The 22,177-nt window shown below is 39.5% G+C and overlaps 1 protein-coding gene across 10 annotated transcripts in view; it reads right to left on the bottom strand.

Annotated features, from left to right (window-relative positions):
• Positions 1 to 22,177, bottom strand: part of ICE2 (interactor of little elongation complex ELL subunit 2) — a 78,204-nt gene that overhangs the window by 11,191 nt on the left and 44,836 nt on the right. For 5 of the 10 annotated variants that reach the window (XM_010598020.3, XM_003418335.4, XM_010598023.3 and 2 more), the window contains 3 exons: positions 8,003 to 8,087; positions 6,578 to 6,628; positions 3,667 to 3,925 (listed from right to left, as the gene is read on the bottom strand). In XM_010598020.3, coding sequence (XP_010596322.1) covers positions 3,667 to 3,925; positions 6,578 to 6,628; positions 8,003 to 8,087 — 395 coding nt within the window. Of the gene's footprint in view, positions 1 to 3,666; positions 3,926 to 5,979; positions 6,046 to 6,577; positions 6,629 to 8,002; positions 8,088 to 21,461; positions 21,612 to 22,177 lie in introns of those variants that run through there. The other 5 variants (XR_010317432.1, XR_010317433.1, XM_064267466.1 and 2 more) reach the window with 4 other exon arrangements.

Genomic DNA, 22,177 nt, shown 5'->3' with positions numbered 1-22,177 from the left:
CCTCAGAGTACCAGCTCACGGACTAGCTCATAGTCTCAGTGACAGAGGAGGTCAACTCCTAGCTCATGGTATAGCTCAGAGTGTCGGGGACAGAGGAGGTCAACTCCTAGGACACGGACTAGCTCACAGTCTCAGCAACAAAGGAGGTCAGCTCTTAGCTCATGGCCTAGCTCACAGTGTTGGGGACAGACGAGGTCAGCTCCTAGGACACAGACTAAATCACAGTCTTGGTGACAGAGGTGGTCAACTTCTAACTCACGAACTAGCTCACAGTCTTGGGGACACAGGAGGTCAGCTCCTAGGACACAGACTAGCTCACAGTCTCAGCAACAGAGGACGTCAGCTCCCAGCTCACAGACTAGCTCACAGCCTCAGGGGCAGAGGAGGTCAATTCCTAGGACACAGTCCTTTGTTAATCCGCGTCCTCCTGAAGATGAGATGTAAAAATGCTGTAACTTCTTCAGCCACTGAGAGAGCATAAAGCTTTTAAAAAGGATAACGGTGAAGGTCGGCACCGGAGAGAAGAAGGAAAGTGGTAGAGCCTGAAACCACTTCCCCAGAACCTGCCCATATCTGCCTCTTTGTCTAAGCCGCCCTGCACCCTTTCTGCTTCTCTGCATCATGCCCACTGAATTCCGGGCCTGGGAGCGACGGGTGATCCTGTAACTCCAGCACACGCACATTCCTCGTGGTGGTGTTAGTTGCCATGGAGTCCTTTCCGACTCACGGCTACCCCATGTGTACACAGTAGAAAACTCTGTAGGGTTTCCAAGGCAGGGACCTTTAGGAAGCACATCGCCAGGCCTGTCTTCTGAGGCGACTCTGGGTGGGTTCAAACTGCCAACTGCCAACCCTTCAGCTAGAAGTCGAGTGGTTAACTGTTTGAGCCACCCAGGGATTCGTCTTGTGGAAATAGTGCTGGCATTGCTCTAGTGAGCTCGTGGCTCACTAGAACGGACCAGCCTCCAGCTTCCCTTTCCCAGAATCTTGTCTTTTGGGCACTTTTTCGTTTACAATTAGATGAATAGAAAGGGCAAATTTGAGTTGGGTTTTGAGTCTGCCAGTATGTCTGAATCTGCTGAACTTTTGTAATACGCTGATTAGAAAACTGCTGTGACGCTTAGATTATCTATGCTACTCCCCATTCAACTGCTGATTTTAAGTCAATGGGATTTCCTATAAGGGTATACCAACAACACTAATTGCATCTATCGGGGGCAATGGTGATCAGTGGTAGAATTCTTGCCTTCCATCTTGGAGGTCTGGGTTCGATTCCCAGCCAATGCACCTCAAGAGCAGCTACCATTCACCTGCCAGTGGAGGCTTATGTGTTGCTATGATGCTGAACAGGTTTCAGCAGAGCTTCCAGACTAAAGACAGACGAGGAAGAAAGGCCTGGTGATCTACTTCCAAAAAATCAGCCAATGAAAACCCTCCGGATTACAACGGCTCGATCCCCTTGTGCATGACTCCATGGCAACTGGCAGCAACAGAGCAACAATTCTAATGCATACGTGAGGAAAGTAAGCATTTTGAAGACTTCCACTGTGAGATCATATACGTGTGTGTGTACCTATGTGTAAAGAGTGCTTCTTACAGAAGCTGTGGAAGGAGGAAGCGACAGGTATGGCACCAGCGCGAGAGGACTGGAGGTGGCAGTGTCAGGAGCAGCACATGAAGCACATGGGGCCCTCCGGTGCACGCTTCGTGCAGTGGGTCGGGAGGGAGATGCAGGTCATGCTGCGGTGTCGTTCCTCAGGGATAGGACCAAGGCCCTATATAAAGAGCTGAGTTCCAGCGGACAGGGGGCTAAGGAATCATAGTTGAGGCACAAACATTTGCTATATACAGCTTTACACCATGAAAATATGTAGGTGACTTATGCTTTATACAGGGTCTTGCTTCCTTGGGTTTCCTGAAGCTCTGGTCTTTCCGCATTGCTGCTAAGGCTAGAATTCCTATCTTTGCCTAGTTTGGCTGGAGCTACAAAGTCCCGTTCTATGGCCTGGGTAAGAGGATGTAAAAGAGGAAAGTAGGGTAATTCTCAGGAGCCCTGGTGATGCAATGGTTAAAGCACTCAGTTGCTAACTAAAAGGCTGGTGGTTTGAAACCACCGGCGGCTCTGCAGGAGAAAAGACCTAGTGATCCGATCCTGTAAAGATTACAGCCTAGGAAACCATACAGGGCACTTCTACTCTAGAAAACACCTTGTGCAAACATAATACATAATACATTCTTTACTTTCACTTAAAAGTTGTTGAATGTCAAGGTATTAAACTGTTCATTTTCGCTAGAAAGGAGTAAGCCATCCGCAGACAGAATTACATGTTTATGGGTCAGAGTTTCTAAATTAAAAAAAAATTATTCTCCTAGAAAGAACATAAATCCTTCAAAAAGAGTTCTGCAATTATTATTTTTAAGTTATAGTTCAGAAAATTTTACCTTAGAAGGTTATAAAAATTACTACCTATATTCAAGTCAAATTGCAAATAGCCATAACTGTAGATAAAATAGTTCAAAATGCTAAAAACGACTCTCATCATTCTCTCACTCATTCCAACTAGTTAACCGCATTTACACTTTTCTTGGCCAAACTCAACTAGGAATGTGAAAAGAGCTCTCATTTCTGAAAAGATACCCCCAACAGTAGCATTAAGGTACACAACTGAGAAACATATAAACCACCTCAGTGTAAATTGTAAAAAAAAAAAAAATCTCAATACTTGTATTTCAGCTATTTATCAAAAGGACTTGAGGACACTGTAGAACAATTTAGTACAATATAGAAAGAAAAAAAGAACAGAATATCCACAGGATACACAAGCAATAGATGGTCTAAGGCAACCGCATAAAGAAAATTAGAGAACTTGGGGAATAAATATGACTCAAAGTTTTTTGGCAGCAGGGAGAAAAAATATATACTGAGTATTCCTTTCTTGTATATTTAAATTTTTTTGCAGAAAACAAAACTTTTCCTATAACTAACCTCAAATTAGAATTTTTTATATGATATTACGAATGACATGATGGAGACTATCTTTAGCCACGGCTTTACAAAAATTTCAGGTAAAAAAAAATGTCATTCACCTGTTATTTGTGGGAAGGATTCTATTGAGTAGCATTAATTATAACTCAGCAAATATCCTGAGTTATATAATACTTAGCAAAATACAATTTAGTCCTTAATACTTAAGCTGTACTTTTAATAAAATACTTCATTCACTAATTATTAAAATTTGCTTTTATATTTTTCCACATCCTACTCACCAATTTTAATTGTATGTTTTCTTCTGCAAACTGCCTTAAATCTTTTACAAAATTAAAGAGGGTATACATAAATAAACATCACTAAAATTACATTCGCTTTTAATGAAAACACAGGGATTTGGCTTTGTGGATACATTACCCATGGCCCCACTGGGCAAGGCAATAGAATTTTCTTTAAATGACTTATAACTCTTGCACACAGAGAAGGTTCCGTTGACATAAAAGGCAGGCTCAGCAGAGCACAGGAGTTAACCTAGGCCCCCTATGGATATAGGTTTCAGAGTGCTGCCATGATTAATGTGCCAAATGTGGACTTCAGGTTGAAATACTGTGTCATCAGTGAAACAGACTAATACTAAACATCTTAATGGGACATGTCATTAAAAAAAAAAAACTTACCTTTGGTTGTGCTGTGGGACCTAGTGATTTAGGTGGAAAAGTACAAGGTATTCTTCCGTGATGGATGTGATACGGTAATAAGAGATTGGGGTCTAATGGCACCCAGGGAACCGAGAGACTGGAAGGCACAGCAGGCAGGCCACAGTGCGTCTTATGCAAGTTGTACGCCGTCCTGGTCACTTTTCCATCGGAGGTCTTGTAGATCAGGAGCGAAGAATCTTCTGCTGCGTGAGATAACAAGTAGGAACCCTCCTGCAAGCTAAATCCACACAATGAAACTCAGGCCTGGGCTCAGTGTGCCCCTCTCAACAGCACTTCCTCATATACAAGCTGCTACTAAAACTGGGAACAATCACGGGAGAGGGACACCCCCTCTAACAATACTTTCATGACCAAAAAAGTTCTGGAGATCGTTTTAACTATCTGCATCCCTTTTTATGCCACAGATTTTTAATTCTTGCTCCAAAGTTCAGAAAATATGATTATTTTCTTTTTACTGTTTTATTAGTCAATTTATCAGAGGGGTTTTCAGTAATTGAAACCTGGAGATAAAATGGCAGAAACAGTCACTGGGACAATGACAAAACCATGTGAGGTCCTTTGAGGATGACAATGGTAACAGCGTTATTAACAGCACTGGATGTTTGTTATCAACTCTCTGCTGTTGTAGTACTTCACGTGCATTTTCTCATTAAATTCTCCATAACAACCCTACAAGGCTAGTAATAGAAATTAGAGATACTAAGCAACTTGGCCAAAGTTCTGAAGTGTCAGGCTTTGATTTAAACCCAGACAGTCAAAAGCTACAGGCTGGTCCCTAAATCATGACACTCCACTGCCACGGTAACCTGAGTTACGCAGAACATCAGAGTCCCCATGTTTCCTTTTTTAGAAAGCATTAAGGAATTCAGTGAATTAGCATAAAGAGCTAAATGGATATGATTACTGTGCTGTGCTTTTTTGTGATTGTGTAATCCTCTGAATCAAAGTGCAAGGGAGGACATTAGTTCTTTCCCACAATATACCATCAAAAATAAAGATTGACCATACTGTACCTATGTGGATCTGCCTACAGCCCTAATAAATTAGGTTTTCATTAACTTTTTAAAGGGAAAAGTACTAAGTATTGGCAAAAGAGGTCCACAGAATTATTCTCATCCTCTGGGGAATCCCCCCATACAACATAAAAAAATGAAAAGCAGCTGATTTGATAGTAGAAAATCATGTATCTTAACTACCTTCATTTAAATGAAGAGAACTTTGGTTTACACAGGAATGTATTTAATTCACTGAGAATAACAAGAGACTCCAAGAAGCGTTACGTGCCATACGAACGCAAAAGACGTGGCCCCGTACAACTCTGTAGGCAGAATAATGGTCTCCTGATCAAGTCTATGTCCCAAACCCTGAAGCCTGTGAATATATCCTACAGTAAAGCGGAACTATGGAGGCAGATGGAATTAAGGTTGCTCGTCAGCCGACCTTAAAATGGAGAGATGATCCTAGATTATCTGAGTGGGTCCAATTAGAGGGTTCTTAAATGTGGAAGAGGGAGACGGAGAGAGTCAGAGGGAGATGTGACTGGAAGGGGTCGCACTGATGGATGTGAGAGGAACTTGACCAGAGCCTACAGAAAGGAACGCGGTCCTGCCAACACCTTGTTTTTAGCCTAGTGAGACCTATATCAGACTCCAGAGCTCTCAGGTAATATACATTTCTGTTGTTTCACTTAAGTAATCTGTGGTAATGTGCTACAAGAGCAATGGAAACTAATAAACTAAATAAGGTTAACGATAATCACATCTCAAAAGCACCTGGTAAATTCCATATCTAAGTACTGTGCTTCACGTGAGGAAGAGAACACATAGAATAAAACCTCTGCCACAAAGTCACAGAATCTCAGAACTGCTAAGTACCTAGCGACTTACCGAGCTCAACATCATCATTTTACAAACCAGGAAATGGACATCCAGTTGCACAGTAAGCTAAGTGGGACAGTTAAACTAGATCTTTGAGATTTTGAGGCTTCCGAGTTATTTTCTGTTTTACCTTTTGGTAAGGGCCTAACGGGAGGAATGCAAAAGTTCACATAACAAAAGAGTTTGGTAAATGATCAGGCAGAGAACCCATATTCTAAGGTTTGCCACGAACCCTCAAGATTTTTGATCACGAGGTCCATGCTGCATCTTTATCCTGAAAGTTAAAACAGTACAGCTATGGCAGGCTGAACGACCCCCATGAGGTCCACGCCCGAATCACGTGAACCTGTGAATATGTCACCTTACATGGCTTTGCAGACATGCCTAAATTAAGGACTTCTGAGATGGGGACATCACCCGGGACTATCTGGGTAGGTCAAATGACGTAATCACCAGTGTCCTGTAAGAGAGAGGCAGAGGGAGATACTACCACAGAAGGGAAGAAAGCAACGTGATGACGAAGCAGAGACTGCAATCAGGCGATCTGAAGAGGGAGGAAGGGGCTACAAGCCAAAGAACACAGGTGGTGCTAGAAGCTGAAGAAGGTAGGAAAATGATTCTCCTACAAAGCCCCCAGGAGGAACCAGCCCTGCTGACACTGTTGTTAGCCCAGTGAAACCCATTTCAGACTTCTGTAAGAGAATAATCTGTGTTGTTTTAAGGGACCAACTTTGTGGCAATTTGTTACAGCAGCAATAGGAAACTAATACAATAGCCTTAGGGGAAAATGTTGCAAGCTCACTGAAGCCAGATACTATCATGTTATCTTTTTACTTGTATCTTTACAAATGCAACTTTCACACAATAAAATCAATCTCTGTTTCTAAGTTATTTTCCTATCTATTCCTAATGGCATACTTTTAAAGTTTCTATGAATTTTCATCCAAAAAGACCAGCAGCATATCAAGGCAACTAGTCCAAAAAATACTCACCTACTCAATTTCTTTAGGATGTGTTGGAGGATGTTAAATAAACTTGAAATCCTATTAAATAAAAGAAATTCACATGCAATTAAAGCACACAAAGCTTACTCTTAACAATTGCAGTTCCTCAGGAAGAGAACTGCCCTCAGTAACAAAAGGAGCCAGTGGAAAAGATCAGGTAAAACTCAGAATATAAAGGCTCATTTCCATTTGGATTAAATTATAACATCTATTTAATTTTTTTGCCATTTCCTGATGTCTCTTCATAATCATAAAGTACTTGGCTTTGTGCCAGAGAAACTGTGACGAGACCACTATTTTATGTTCCACTCATGTACCTCTGAAAGTCTGCAGCAGTTTGCCTGTTAGAAATGTTGGTCAGTTAGCTTCCAAAGAAGCTGATGGGCACTCTGAATGTCTGCTGCCAGAAAAGTCACTGATGGGGATGGGGTAGCTAACCAAAAATGAAACCTAAGACATTATTGTAAATATTTCATTAGTATTCTAAAATCACCCCTTTTATTATTTCTTTTTTTAAAAGCGGTTTTCACTGGGAGAGGAGGGCAGTGGTACAGCAGGGTACGGGAACACTTTTCTATTCACATATATGATGTTACCTCTCAAAGAGAAGCAGACCTTTCCTATTCACATATCAAGTTACCTCTCAAGAGAAGCAGTCCTTTCAATGGAAGTGGACATATTTAAATACAGGCAGAGTTCAAGTTTAAATCTGGGAGTTTAAAAAACTGTCAAGCTACAAGGCTGGAGTTACGCTGCTAGTAAGTCAGGATGACTTCTAATCCCAAGCGGTGAACCAGACATACTCACTACCAAGCTGTGATGCTGGTTCAACTGTGCACGCTGGGACAAGTCACCCTAAGTCCCCATTTCCTCATGTATAAAATGGAGATGACACTACCATCAGCCCTTCCTAGCAAGGTGTGAGATTTAAATGAGAAAATAACGTTCACAAGTTATTTTCCATTGCATTTAGGCACTTGGAGTTCTGAGTATAATAAATTCATTTCAGCCTGATGTATCATAAAAATGCTTGGTAAAAGGATAGACTTTTGGAAGTTAGGATATTCAAATCAGTATACATATTCCTGAGAGCAGAGAGAGTGCCTGTCCTTTCCCTTTCCTTCCCTGCAAAGGGGTAAGATGTGTGCTTCCCAGGAACCTCCCAGATGCCCAGCCACTCTCTTGCTCTGTCCTCCACCAACTTAAGTGGAATGCCCGGTGCTGCTGGCACGGCATTTAACGCGGAGATGACTAACACAGGTCACATGCCAGGTCGGGGGAAGCCACAGTGTATAAGAGGATCAAAAGTCTTGAGAACAAATTATTTAAACTTAACCAATATTTAGAGATAAAGGAAAAATAACGACTATATTGATAAGTTTTTCTGTTCCCAGGCAAAGTAAACTTTCTTACTTGAGAGCTGATAGTTTTTCTTTTAATTCTTCTGCGGTAATTTCTTCAAGCAGGAAAAGCTTTGAAGTAAATGCATCAATATGACCTAAAACAAAACATCAAACTTAAAAAGAAGTAATTACAGTATTTAAAAAATAAAAATCCAACAAGTTATTCAATCTCCTTAAAGATGTATTTACAAAATTTTAATGGCTTGAAAGGATCTTTACATTCTAAAAAAAAAGGGCAATATACATTCTGTTAAGACTATTATGCAAAAAAAGCTGTATTTAAAAATGACATAATATTATAAAGGAAATTATGTATTAATTCTAAGATATTTGCTAAATGCAGTAAGTTTACAAATGTTCACATACAAAATTCACTTCTAACTCCAAAATTTAAGAACAACTGTTAAAATATTGGTGTGTTTCTAATTTCAACTAAGATCACATTTTTACAGAAATCTCTTAGAGAAAAATGTGGCTATTATAAAGCGAGTAGATAAAGCCAAATTTACACTCTGTGCATGCTCGGTACATCTCTTGTTCTAAGAAAAAAATTAAATAATAAACATCTGGTTTATTACTTTCAATTAAAGTACTCCACAGGATTTCCTACAGCTTAAAAAAAAAAAAGTCTGTCAAAAAAAGTCATACTTTATTACAAACATGAGATGATGCTTGAATTCCAAAAGGCAAAACAGTAAACTTTCAAGAAAGCACTTCAGTGTTAAAAAGTAAGGTGTACATTCTAGAACAGAACAGGCTGAGATACAACACGGGGGCCCTGAAACATACCAAGGAAGAGTGCTATAGAAGATAGGGCTGAGTTAAACGCTGCATCACAATACAAAAACCGTGTCACTGTTTCATAGTTAAAAAACATCGACTAAAGAGTATAACTTTAACCAATGCTAAAAACAATACAGCTTTCGATTTTATATTTTAATGCCCAATATTTAGTTATCAAAACATATTACCTGGGAAGTTCACATCAATAATTAGGAAGGACAACAAAAAATGCATAAAATCTTACATCTCATTTTCCTATCTAGCCCCCTTTCATTTCATGTGCATTGTGCGAATAAAAAGAAATTACTGAAATTCTCACAAAATGTGTTCCTTCTAAGACAACACACCACTTGTTCCCACACCTACTTGTTATTTCCTAAGTCAAGTTCCTCACTTCACCTCTGCACTCCCAACACTCATTATATAGTGACATTTCTAATAACTATGACGCATTTTAATGGTTTAACACGTGTAGAAAGGGGATATTAAGCACAAGGAAACATTTTTATACGCCACTAAATATGCCTACGGGGAAACTCATTAACAGTTCTTACCTTTTTAAAGAAACCTCAATGAGGAGTATGTATTATTGTATACATCAAATATGGTCAGTCAAAAATATACATGGAACATCATACTAAGTGCTATATGAGCCCACCTCCTGAGGGAGTTTATGATTCTCTTAATTTTTGAGCTTCCTAACCCATGGGCCTCTAGTAAGCGATGCATGAGCTTGAGACATTTCTCACTTTAGCCTTTGGGGCAGCTAAGCAGGGCTTGGGGTAGCAGGAGCTTCCAGGCCATTGCGTCAGCCATGAGCAATCTCTTCTGTGTATCACAGTGTGCTGTACAAACGTTTTTATGTGGGCCAAGGTTGAGAAGTACTGCTTTACAATCTTTATAAAAAAGTCTTTATAAATATGCATTAATTCATAAATACGTACATACACATCTATGTGTGTATATACATATACAGGCAGTCCTTGCTTCGCACAGCAGTGTGCGACCATAAAAATGATCACGCAAACTGAAACCATGCAAAGCAGTCTTAATAACCAATGGGAAAATGTAGGATTGTTACATTGCCTTTCAAATTTTTGTCAAAACACTGTAAATTCTCTATTATAAATCTATAGGAAAATAAAATAATAGTAAAACTAATATTCAGTTATTACACTACAAAACACTAGAGCCACGAAGAATCTAAGTGTTCTATTTCTCTGTAAAAACCAGCAATGTGAACAGTGCTCGCCTCCTCCTTCTTGTATAACTTACGACGGGAAAGCTAGGACATCTTCTGTGACTGGGTGAACTGTCATAATCCTTTCTAAGTTAGGACTGACTTCCAACACTGTATCCTTTGTGTTTTCAATGCTGTGAAACACATCTGAAAGTTCCTTTAAGGTAAAATTTTATGCCAGTGTCATTTCTGTGGGACGTCATCCTTTCCATCACACCCACTTCCCCCATTTACGTCCATAAGCTCCCTTCACCAGGTGGCTCTGGCTGCATATCCGGTCTCTCAGCCAGCAGCGGGGTCGGCATTCTCATTACCAGCTATCTCTTCTGTAACTCTGTTCAATCTGAATTTCACTTCCAGCAGTACCGCTTGTTTCTTTATGAGCTTTTATCTTTTTTGGTCAGTTCCCTCCCCATTTTTGTAAAATATCATATGGGGTTATCACTGGTAGACAAAGAGGCAGCACTACAGGCTCTGCTTCCTATACGGGAATGAAATAAGAGACACGCAGCGATCAATCACTGACCATGACGTGCGTCTGCTATTTCATTTTTTAATATATTTTTTGTTGTTGAGAATATATACAGAACATACACCAATTCAACCATTTCTACATCTACAATTCATTGACAGTGATCACGTTCTCCAGGTTACGTAACCATTTTCACCCTCGTATCCGAACTGCTCCTCCCCCATGGACATAAACTCACTGTCCCCTAGCAGTTCCTACCTAATCTTTCAAGTAGCTGCTGTCAATTTTATCCCATATAGTCTTTAAAATTGCACAACGCTCAAGGCAGACATTCTTTACTAGTTAAACTATTGTTTGGTTTTAAGTTGACCTCAGGAGATACTTTTAGTTTAAGGATTAAAGATTATCTCAGGGCAATAGTTTCTGGGGTTCACTCAGCTTCCATGGCTCCATAAAGTCTGGATTCTCTGAGAATTTGAAATTCTGTTCTGCATTTTCTCCTTTTTGGTCAGAATTACTGTGCATCTGTTATTTAAGTGGTGGTCTATGGACCTGAGAGCCAGAAGTGAAGTCTGTGCTTTATGCAATTTCTCACAATTAATACACCACAGTGACTGTAATTTGTGCACATGAGAGCTGTGCAGAATAAAGACTGCTGTATGTCAGCTATATAAGACTGGAGGGTGTACACAGAAGCTGTGATAGAACTACTTCAGAAATTTTCTTAGAGAAGTAAATCTTAATGTTTTTATGGGGCAGGAGGATAAAAGGAGTACTGGAATCTAGAAGGGAAACATGTTCATGGCAAAGCAAATGAACAAACAAGTATGCTTATTCTACTTGAGCTACAGGGGTGTCCTCAAAGTGTGGTCCCTGGACAGCAGCACCAGCAGCATCACCTGAGAACATGTTAGAAACGCAAAGTGTCGGGCCCTAATCCAGACCAACTGAACCAGACACTCTAGGTCAGCAATCTCCACTTTAAAAACCCTCCCAGTGATTCTGATGCACAATTAAAGTTTGAGAATTGCTGAACTAGAGTCCTGTAAACCAAGAAGCCTTCAGTTAAAGGAACTATTTGCTGTTTACTGGGATCTTATGGCACTTGTGTCTTATCAGATACATACCTTATCTGAATCTCTGAATCATACAGGTAATTTCTATCCTCACTGTTATCTCTAAAAGATCTCATGCAATGATCGCCAACCTTGATCTCTGAAGAGAAACCATCTTCAAATTTCCTTGAAGTCTTGAGATTACAGGAGTGGACTGGGAAGGCTGACAATCAAATGCTTCAGTCAAACAGAGGAGTGGGCTAGCAATGACTGGATGTAGAAAATTCAGGCCATAACCATGAAAGCAATATGGTGCACTGAGTGCACAGGGGAGAGAGAGCATGAGCACTTGGAAATCTTCTGGTTAGATTTTAGTATTCTGATTTCTAAGACACAATAAATCATTTGTCTTAAGTTACACTGATTAATATTGAAACACACACAATACTTTTTTCTTATTGTGCTTCAAGTGAAAAGTTTGCAATTCAAGTCAGTTTCTCATACAAAAACTTATACACATATTGTTATGCGCCCCTAGTTGCTCTCCCTACAATGTGACAGCACACTCCTTCTTTTTACCCTGTATTTCCTGTGTCCATTCAACCAGCTCCTGTCTCCCTGTGCCTTCTCATCTCGCCTCCAGGCAGGAGCTGCCCACATAGTCTCATGTGTCTACTTGAGTCAAGAAGCTCACTCCTCACCAGTATCATTTTATGTCTTATAGTCCACTCTAATCTTTATTTGAAGAGTTGGCTTTGAGAATGGTTTTAGTCTTGGGATAACAGAGAGTCCAGAGGCCATGACCTCTAGGGTCCCTCCAGTCTCCGTCAGACAATTGAGTCTGGTCTTATTACTAGAATTTGAGGTCCGCATCCCACTTTTCTCCTGCTCCATCAGGGATTCTCTGTTGTGTTTCCTGTTAGGTCAACACCATTTCAGTGTTGTTTCATTTGCCCTCCTACTCTGCCTTCCCTCAAAATTCTTCCCTCGCTCTTTACTGTTTTATAGCGAGGTGGTTCGTTAGTCACACTCACAAAGACTAAACGCTGGCCCTGCTGTGGATGGACTCTGCATTCAGAGAGAGGTCACTTCATCATCCTCAGCTTCAGTTTTCTCTTTGGCTTAGAGCAGTGGTCTCCAAAATTTTAAAACTACTCATTAGTAACAATTAAAACAGACCAACTTTTTTTTTTAAAGAATGACATAATAATACGCAATGCACTGTTAATCATTTTTTCATTGTAATCTTTTTTAAATCTTGGTTTCATATTGTGTGATACAACCACTTGAAGATCTAGTTCAAAGTTCATTTTGTTACAGGTTTCAATGACTGTCATAGCTAAAAAATAGATTAACATGATGTTGTTGTCATTGTCAGGTGCTATCGAGTTGGTTCCAACAACAGAATGAAACACTGCCCCATCCTGCACCATCCTCACAATTGTTGTTAGGTTTGAGCTACCTGTTGCAGTCACTGTTGTCAATCCATTTCTTTGAGGTTCTTCCTCTTCTTCACTGACCCTCTACTCTACCAAGCATGATGCCCTTCTCCAGAGACTGGTCCCTCCTGATAACATGTTCAAGATACATGAGATGAAGTCTTGCTATCCTTGTTTCTAAGGAGCACTCTGGCTGTACTTCTTTCAAGACAGATTTATTTGTTCTTCTGGCGGTCCATGGTAAATTGAATATTCTTTGCCAGCACCATAATTCAAAGGTATTGATTTCTTTGGTCTTTCTTATTCATTGTTCAGCTTTCACATGCATATGATGCAACTGAAAGCACCATGGCTTGGGTCAGGTGCACCTGAGTCCTCACAGTGACACCTCTGCTTTTTAACACTTTAAAGAGGTCTTTTGCAGCAGATTTGCCCAATGTAATATGTTGTTCGATTTCTTGACTGCTGCTTCCATGGGTGTTGATTGTGGATGCAAATAAAATGAAATCCTTGACAACTTGAATCTTTTCTCCGTTTATGATGATGTTGCTTATCGGTCCAGTTGTGAGGTTTTTTTTTTTTTTTTTTATGTTGAGGTGTAATTATTACTGAAAGCTGTAGTCTTTGATCTTCATCAGTAAGTGCTTCAAGTTCTTTGCTTTCAGCATGCAAGGCTATATCATCTGCATGTTACAGGTTGTTAATGAACCTTCCTCCGGTCCTGATGCCACATTCTTCTTCATGTAGTCCAGCTTCTCTGCTTATCTGATCAGCATACGGTTGAATAAGTATGGTGAAAGGATACAACCCTGACACACACCTTTCCTGATTTTAAATCATGCAATAACCCCTTGTTTTGTTTGAATGAGTGGTCTACATACAGGTTCTACATGAGTGCTCCAGAATTCCCATTTTCCACAAAGTCATCCATAATTTGTTATGATTCACATAGTCGAATGCCTTTGTATAGTTAATAAAACACAAGTAAACATCTTTCTGATATTCCCTGCTTTCAGCCAGGATCCATCTGACATCAGCAATGATAGCCCTCATTCCACGTCCTCTTCTGAATCTGGCTTGAATTTCTGGCAGTTCCTGTCGATGTATTGCTGCAGTAATTTTTTAATTATCTTCAGCAAAATTTTACCTGCGTGTGATATTAATGATGCTGTTTGATAAGTTCCTCATTCTGTTGGATCACCTTCCTTTGGGATGGGGACAAATATATGGATCTCTTCTAGTCACTTGGCCAGGTAGCTGTCTTCCAAATTTCTTGGCATAGGTCCAAATGGAAAAGGTACATCATTGTTACCCTTACTGAAGTAGGACAATGTATTTTTAACACCACTCATCAATTACACAAAGATTTTTGCTGAAATTCTACTAGTAAATGCCCATCTTCTCTGACATTAATCAGGCTTTTTTTTTTTTTTAAATGAAAATCATAGGGGCTGCATCTCAATCCCTGAGGTCCTTTGTGAGGTTTTAAAAGAGATTTTTCCTTTTTTTTCCCTAATTTGACTCCAGGTTGTTAAAGTACACAGATACCAGAGGTTTTCAATAATAAGTGACAGTCTTCATGTTTGGGCAACAAAATCAATGAAAAAATTTTCAAATGTCTGTTTTCAAAATGTTCTTTCCATAGTATTCATTTCTTTCAAAGAGTAGGTACTTTCTCAGCTCTTCCAAATTAAGACTCCACCTTTACTCTGAAGAGACAGAATATGCTTAAACACTAACAACAACACACTAATATTACTAATAACTGGCCTAAAATTCAAGGAATTATGGTCAGCAAAGTCAGAACTCTTGATTTAAAGCAAACACAAGTTCTTCAAGTTCAACAATTTCTGTTTTCCTTCTCAACACTTTTACAATACTTTGTTATAAAATAATCAACAAACCTCCTGTGTCATTTACAAGATTTTCTCAATCCTTCTCAATGCCATTACAAAATGTTTAAAAATTTGCATTATTATTCCTAATAAAATCAGTCTCCCTAGAGATGCCCCTATAGTTGGTATACACACTGCAATAATGTAGGGCATGCTAAACCAACATGGCGTTCAGCTGCTAACCAAAAGGTTGGCAGTTTGAATCTACCAGCCACTTCTTGGAAACCCTATGGGGCAGTTCCACTCTGTCCTATAGGGTCGCTATGAGTCGGAATCAACTTGATGGCAATAGGTTTGGTTTCTTTGGTTTTGTCAATCCCGGCACTCTTTCTCAGCATAACCAAGAATGCTCAGTACACAACTCTGGGGTGGCCTTTCATGTGCAAGGCAGGGAACACATTCTTCCCTGAAGGTGGGCACTATGCAGACACTGAGGATACCTTGTATAGTATGTGTGACAGCACTCTATGACAAACATCCAAGACAGCACACCACTCGTCAACCCATTCACTTGATAGGAGTAATGTTTAATTTTTACTTTTTAGAGAAAAAATTAAATATAAATAGACATCCTAATATTCTCTTTGTGCATCCCAATGGTTCACCTTGTACCTGCCTGGGACAGTAAATAGAAGAAAGAATATAAATTCAATGGTTAGTTTCCCTGTCCTTGACTTTTGTTCCTTCAACCAATTACCAAAGCCAACTTTATCTGGTCTACAAATAGTTAGTGGACACTCCCCATGTGCCAGACACTGCTCTAGGTACTTGGAATATATCAACAAACAAAAGACAAGAAGAGAGGCAATAGACATCATAAGTCATGAAATTACAGAGCTTACTGGTGGCAACAGGAAAGAGCAGTGGGAACGTATTTGTGTGGGTAAAGGAGCCAACATTCACTTGGGAGTGCCTGTTAAATGTGGAAAAGGGAACTGAGAGGCTAAGAAACTGACCAGAAGTTTCAAGTCTTTTAGGATTAGAGGAACAAAAAATGGAGTTTTAATGAGGTAAACTCTTAAAGCTTAGAATTGGGACCCTACGTCAGAGGTCCCTGAAACCACCCACAGCTGTGGTGACTCATTAGAAGGGCTTAATAACTCTGCATATAGTTGTGCTCCTGGCTAAAATTTATTATAGCAAGAGGATACAAAGCACAAGGAAATGGTGCATGTGGTGACGTCCAGAGGAAACCAGGCACAAGCTTCCAAGAGTCCTCACCCTAGTCACACAGGACACATTTAACTTCTCCAGCAATGAGCCATGCTGAGCGCCACGGAAGCTTTTTAGAGACTCCGTGCTCAAGGTTTTTACTGGGGGCTGGTCACACACCAAGATCCTAGACGCTCAGAAAAAAAGGCAGATGTTCAGAATAAATCACTTGTTCGTACAAACAGTTTAGGCACAATGAGCCATCCTTATCAGTTAGAGAAAATTTTAAATCAGTATAGGGAACTGTTTACCAGTCGAGTTTCCAGACACCAGCCAAAGGCTGGCTTTGCAACAGGCCTTTCTAAGGATAGATGTTCTCAGGCCTGCTTACTAACTCTTTTCTGCACAGGTCCCGAGTGGCTACACTGCAGCAAAAATCAGGAAACACACCACCACTTTTAGGGTCCAAAGCCAAACCTGGGATCATCTCAATCCATGTTACTGGATTAGGGTGAACCAGGGCTGCTAATGCAGCTGGCTGCCTGTCAAAAACAAGCAAAAGCGATCCTTTCTAGAGGAAGAAAACCTCCTAGGCCTCAAGTTATCTCTACAATTTTTCATAAATAGTATCTGGCCCTCAATTAAGAATAATTTTGCATATAAAATGAGAAAAAACATAGAAAAGACAAGGAATTTAGATACAGAGTTACTAGACACAGACATAAAAATAATTATGCCTAATTGTTTAAGAAAGGACAAGACTGAGAATTTCTGCAGAGAACTATAGTAGTTATGTGTATACATATATATCTACATAAGAAAAAACCTAGAAGTAAAAAATACAATAATTGAAATTAAAGACTCAGCTGATTGCTTAAAAAGAAGATTAAAAACAAACAAACAAAAAAACCCAAACCCATTGCCCTTGAATTAACTCCAACTCACAGTGACCCTACAAAACACAGCAGAACTGCCCCACAGGGTTTCCAAGGGTCTGGTGGATTCAAATTGCCAAATAGGCACAGCTTAATAAGGAGAAGAATGAAATAGCGAAAAAAATCAATCAACAAGGAACCATTAAGAGAAAAAAAGGTCCCTGAACAGATGGGTCAAATAGAATATATTAAGATAATAGACATAAATCCAAATTTATTATATTACAGAGTAATTATTATGGCTAATAGATAGTAAAAGATCATAGCAGGATATTATGAAGACCTTATGCCAATAATTTTGAAAATGTAAAGAAAATGAACCAGTTCCTTAAAAAACAAAAAACATAATTTACCAAAATTTGATACAAGAAATAAAAAGATTCTACAGATAAATTACTAGAATGAATGTGTGAGTTCAGTAAGGTTGCTACATACGAAGTCAATATACAAACTCAATATGGAAATAAATTCTACGTACTAGCAACAAATTTTAAGAAACAGGATTAAAGATTTAAAAATCACATCACAACAGCATAAACAAGTACCAACAAATACACTTCTAAAAAACGTGCAAGGATTGGCATAATAAAATCTATTAAGAAAACATTCTGCATCCCACTTTGGAGAGTGGCGTCTGGGGTCTTAAATGCTAGCAAGCGGCCATCTAAGATGCATCAATTGGTCTCAACCCACCTGGAGCAAAGGAGAATGAAGAACACCAAAGACACAAGGTAATTCTAAGCCCAAGAGACAGAAAGGGCCACATAAACCAGACTATATCAGCCTGAGGCCAGAAGAACTAGATGGTGCCCGGCTACAACCGATGACTGCCCTGACAGGGAACACAACAGAGAACCCTCGAGGGAGCAGGAGAACAGTGGGATGCAGACCCCAAATTCTCATAAAAAGACTAGACTTAATGGTCTGACTGAGACTGCAAGAGCCCCTGAGATCATGGTCCCCAGGCCTTCTGTTAGCCCAAGACAGGAACCATTCCCAAAGCCAACTTTTCAGAGAGGGATTGGACTGGACTATGGGATAGAAAATGATACTGGTGAAGAATGAGCTTCTTGGCTCAAGTAGACACATGAGACTATGTGGGCGGCTCCTGTCTGGAGGGGAGATGAGAGGCAGAGGGGGTCAGAAGCTGGCTGAATGGACACGAAAAGAAAGAGTGGAGGGAAGGAGTGTGCTGTCTCATTAGGGGGAGCTGCTAGGAGTATATAGCAAGGTATATGTAAGTTTTTGTAAACTTTCACTTAAAGCACAATAAGAATTCAAAAAAAAAGTGCAAGATCTCTACATAGAAAAACTCACAAAATATTAAGAGAAATTAAAGATACAAACAAATGGAGGAATATGGGAATATGTAAAGCTTATGGATAGGAAGACTTATTTATAAGGCTGTCAATCTGCTCCACAGTGATTGGGTCAGAGTACTTCCTAACAAAATCCCAATCTTTGCGTTGTTGCTGGTAGAAGTTCATTAGCTGATTCTTAAAATTAGAAATACAAAATGCCAAGCGTAGCCATGAAACTCTTGAAGAAGAAAAAGTTGGTAAAATCTAGTTTACCAAGTAGTAAAAACACATTATAAATCTAGAGTCCTGTATTTTATGCAAATAATGCACACCTTCTACGTTTGTTTGCCAAATACGCCCTCCCTCTGCAAGGTAGTTTCCTAAACGTGCTATTCTACTTTTTTACAGCAACATGTAAAAAAAAAAATTGGCAAAGCAGTGCTGACGAAAATACCTCGTGGGGGAGGGCGCGGCTGGCAAACAAATGTAGAAGGAACAGGAAATTCAGTAATAAGGATGGTGTGTTGTAGCCTCCAGGACAAAGAGAGGCCCCGAATCAGGTTCACGTGGATATCTGTAACACAGGGTGCACTGGGGAGCAGCAGGGAAAGGGGCTGGTGCTGAAAAGTGACCATGCCTCATAGCCTCTGAAAGAATGAATTCCAGAGAAATTACATATATCTAAAAATAAAAGATAAAATAACAACAAGGCCCCTAGAAGATAATGGAGAAGAGGATCTTCACGACCTCGCTATAGGAAAGATTTCTTAAGTAGAGCAAAGAAAGCACTAATCCTAAAGGAAATGACTAATACATTAGACTACAATGAAGTTAAAAAGACACCATGAAGAGTCTGAAAAAGCAAATCACAAAATAAGACAAAAATATCTGTAACATATATAGTCAACAAAGAAAAAGAACGGACAGCTCAATGGAAAAAAGGACAAGAGGTTTGAATGGGCAACTCACAACCTACGTTCAACTTGAATTGAACATGCAAATGATTAATCATCACATGAGAAATGATGTCCAACCCCATAAATAACCAGAAAAAGGCAAATAAAACAATAAAATATTAAAAATGAACACCTGCCAGATGGTTAAAATTAAACTGACAGGACCAAGTGTTGGCAAGGATACGGAGAAAACTGGAACACACAATGCTAATGTTAAGTACGAATCGGCACAACCACTTTGGAAATATCTTCTGAAGTTAAATGCATGCTAAACTATGCCCCAGTAATTCCATTTCTAGGCATATGCCCAACTGCAATGTGTGTACACTACACTAACAGGCATTTACAAGAATTTTCAAAGCTGCATTAAAATGGAAACAAGTACGCTCCCAGAGTTCAAGGGATAAATAAATTTTGGTGTACTCTTACAAAGGGATGTGTCAAAACAATAAAAACTACTGTTACAAAAACAATGTTAAGCAAAGAAGGTAGAAAGAGAAGAATATTCCTTTACGATTCCATTTGCACAGAGTTGGTAAAACAAAACCACTATGTTAGAAGCAAGAACGGTGGTTACTGTTGGAGAAGAGGAAGGGGACTATGACTGGGCAGTGTCACCAGGGGGAATTTCTGGGGCACTGGTAATTTTCTGCTTCTTAATCTGAGGACTCATTACAGGGGCTCTGGCTTTGTAATAATTCCTAGAGCTAGACATTTACATTCCTGACATTTTTCAGAATGTATGTTATGCTTAAGAAAGCTGAAAGCTGGAGAGAAAAGTCAATGGTGGTTTTACAACAGAGTATCTTAGAATGGAAGGATTACGACATGTGTTTATTTTTTTTTTTAATTATGTGTTAAATATAGAGGAGAAGAAGATATCAGTCTTTTTTGTTTTAGTTTATGCTTTTAGTTTTTGGTGACAAAATCCTTCCTGCTCCTGGGTCATAACGATGATCTTATACAATTTCATCTAAATTCTAGGTTGACAGTTGTTTTCTTCTCAGCACAAAACATATACACACATATATATATAATTTTACCCTTTTATCTTGTGGCATTTATTGTCACCAGTGAGAAGTCTACCTTTGAGCAATACATTGTGTAATAACTATAAAGTAAGGATTTGTACAAACAGCCCCTGAGGTAGGCCAAAAAAAGTATATACATGAAAAAACTAAGGCCCAGGGAGCTCAGATCTTGCCCATCATAAAAGGGCTGTCAAGTATAGAAAAGCGCTCATACACCAATCAATCCTCTGACTCCCACATTCAGCAGGATTTCCACTACTCCATTTTAGTGGAAAACATGGGCTACGGAATCAGATATGGATAGAAATTCTGGATTTCCTACATATTATGTGATCTTGAACAACAAACTCTCTGACCATGGGTTCCCTCCTCTGTAAAACACAGATGAACATCATCTATTTTACTGAGTAGTGAGGGTTAACAGTAATGGGTACACAGTCCTTGGTCCACAGCAGGTACTCCGTAAATGAGAATAATACCGTTGTATTATTCTTTGCATGGGGGTGTAAATACATAGTTTATAGGGATGATTTTGCAGCATTTCAAGTGTATCATATAATGTGCAATTTAATCTGTGAGGGGTAGGTGTATAATGAGCCAAACTGAGAAAAAGAACAGAAGACCCAAGAATAGCCAATGAGCTATACTTGAGAGGCTGGGGCACAGGAGAGGAGGAGGATGGTATAGAAATGAAGACAGGCAAATTACAGAGAAGATCAAAGAGTACAATATTTGAAAAGAAACACATTACTGCCTGTGAAGTGTATACTATAACTCTCACCTAGCAAAGTATACAGGTAAAAATAATTTCCAATTAACCTATTATTTGGATATCAAAGAGCAGTAAGTGCTTCTGAAGTGAGACATCCTAAGCATTTTATACGCTTCACCTTTAATTCACGGTATTTTTTAAAGGCAGGCACCCACCTTTAAAGTCAAAACCACCATAAGTCTAAAGTATGCTAGGTAAAAAAAACCCAGTGCCCTCAAGTATGTTAGGTATAAACTAGAAAATAGAGAGACTAGGTGATGAGTCACATGTACTACTTTACAGTCGTATTTGATATGTAACTTATTTTAATTATATTCAGACAGACATCAGAATGATAAAATGACTGTTCTATTTTATTTCTAGAAAGCAAAGGGGCCCTGATGGCACAGTGGTTAAAGTGCTCAGCTGCTAACTGAAAGGCCAGCAGTTCGGACCCACCAGCCGCTCCATGGGAGAAACATGTGGCAGTCTGCTTCCACAAAGATTTACAGCCTTGGAAGCCCTTATGGGCAGTTCTTCTCTGTCCTGCAGGGTCTCTGTGAGTCAGAATCCACTTGACGGCAGTGGACGGGTGGGTCTAGGAAGTAACTGTAACAAAAACTTACTTAGGAGCTCTTTCATCTCCGCTCCCTGGAACATTTTTCTTAAATTAAAAGGGTAATAATATAACAACATTAAAACAAAAAACAAACTCATGAATTCTTTCAAAATAGCTTTTTAAAACATACCCCTCAAGACCTGTACCCCACCAGAGCAACACACCCCACAACATTTTTTTTGGCTAAGACAATAATATACAACTAAGTTTTTCACCAAACAGTTGTCACAGAAACCACTTTCCCGTTGAATTCAAGCGGACAGCTCATGAGTGGTTGGGGTTCTCTGAGGATAACCCACACACAGGCTGATGGTTACTCGTCAACTTGTAAAAACTATTTTTTAGATGAAGTATGCAGTTTTTATCTGTTAAATGGTACATTAAAAAGAAACCAGTTAAAACGTACAGTCATGAATCTCCATTCTCGGTCAGTGCTTTAAAAAGTGACTTCACCTATAAAGTTCTACAGGCACGCCGACGTTGTGGTCACTGTCAACGTCATGGTCATGGTCCAGCAGCGTGTACGATGGGAGGAGAGAGGCAGTGGCTACACAAA

The sequence above is a fragment of the Loxodonta africana genome, chromosome 13 (assembly GCF_030014295.1).
Source record: "Loxodonta africana isolate mLoxAfr1 chromosome 13, mLoxAfr1.hap2, whole genome shotgun sequence".
NCBI lineage: Eukaryota > Metazoa > Chordata > Mammalia > Proboscidea > Elephantidae > Loxodonta > Loxodonta africana.
Note: the sequence above shows the minus strand (reverse complement) of the source record. Positions and strands in the feature narration are given on the sequence as shown.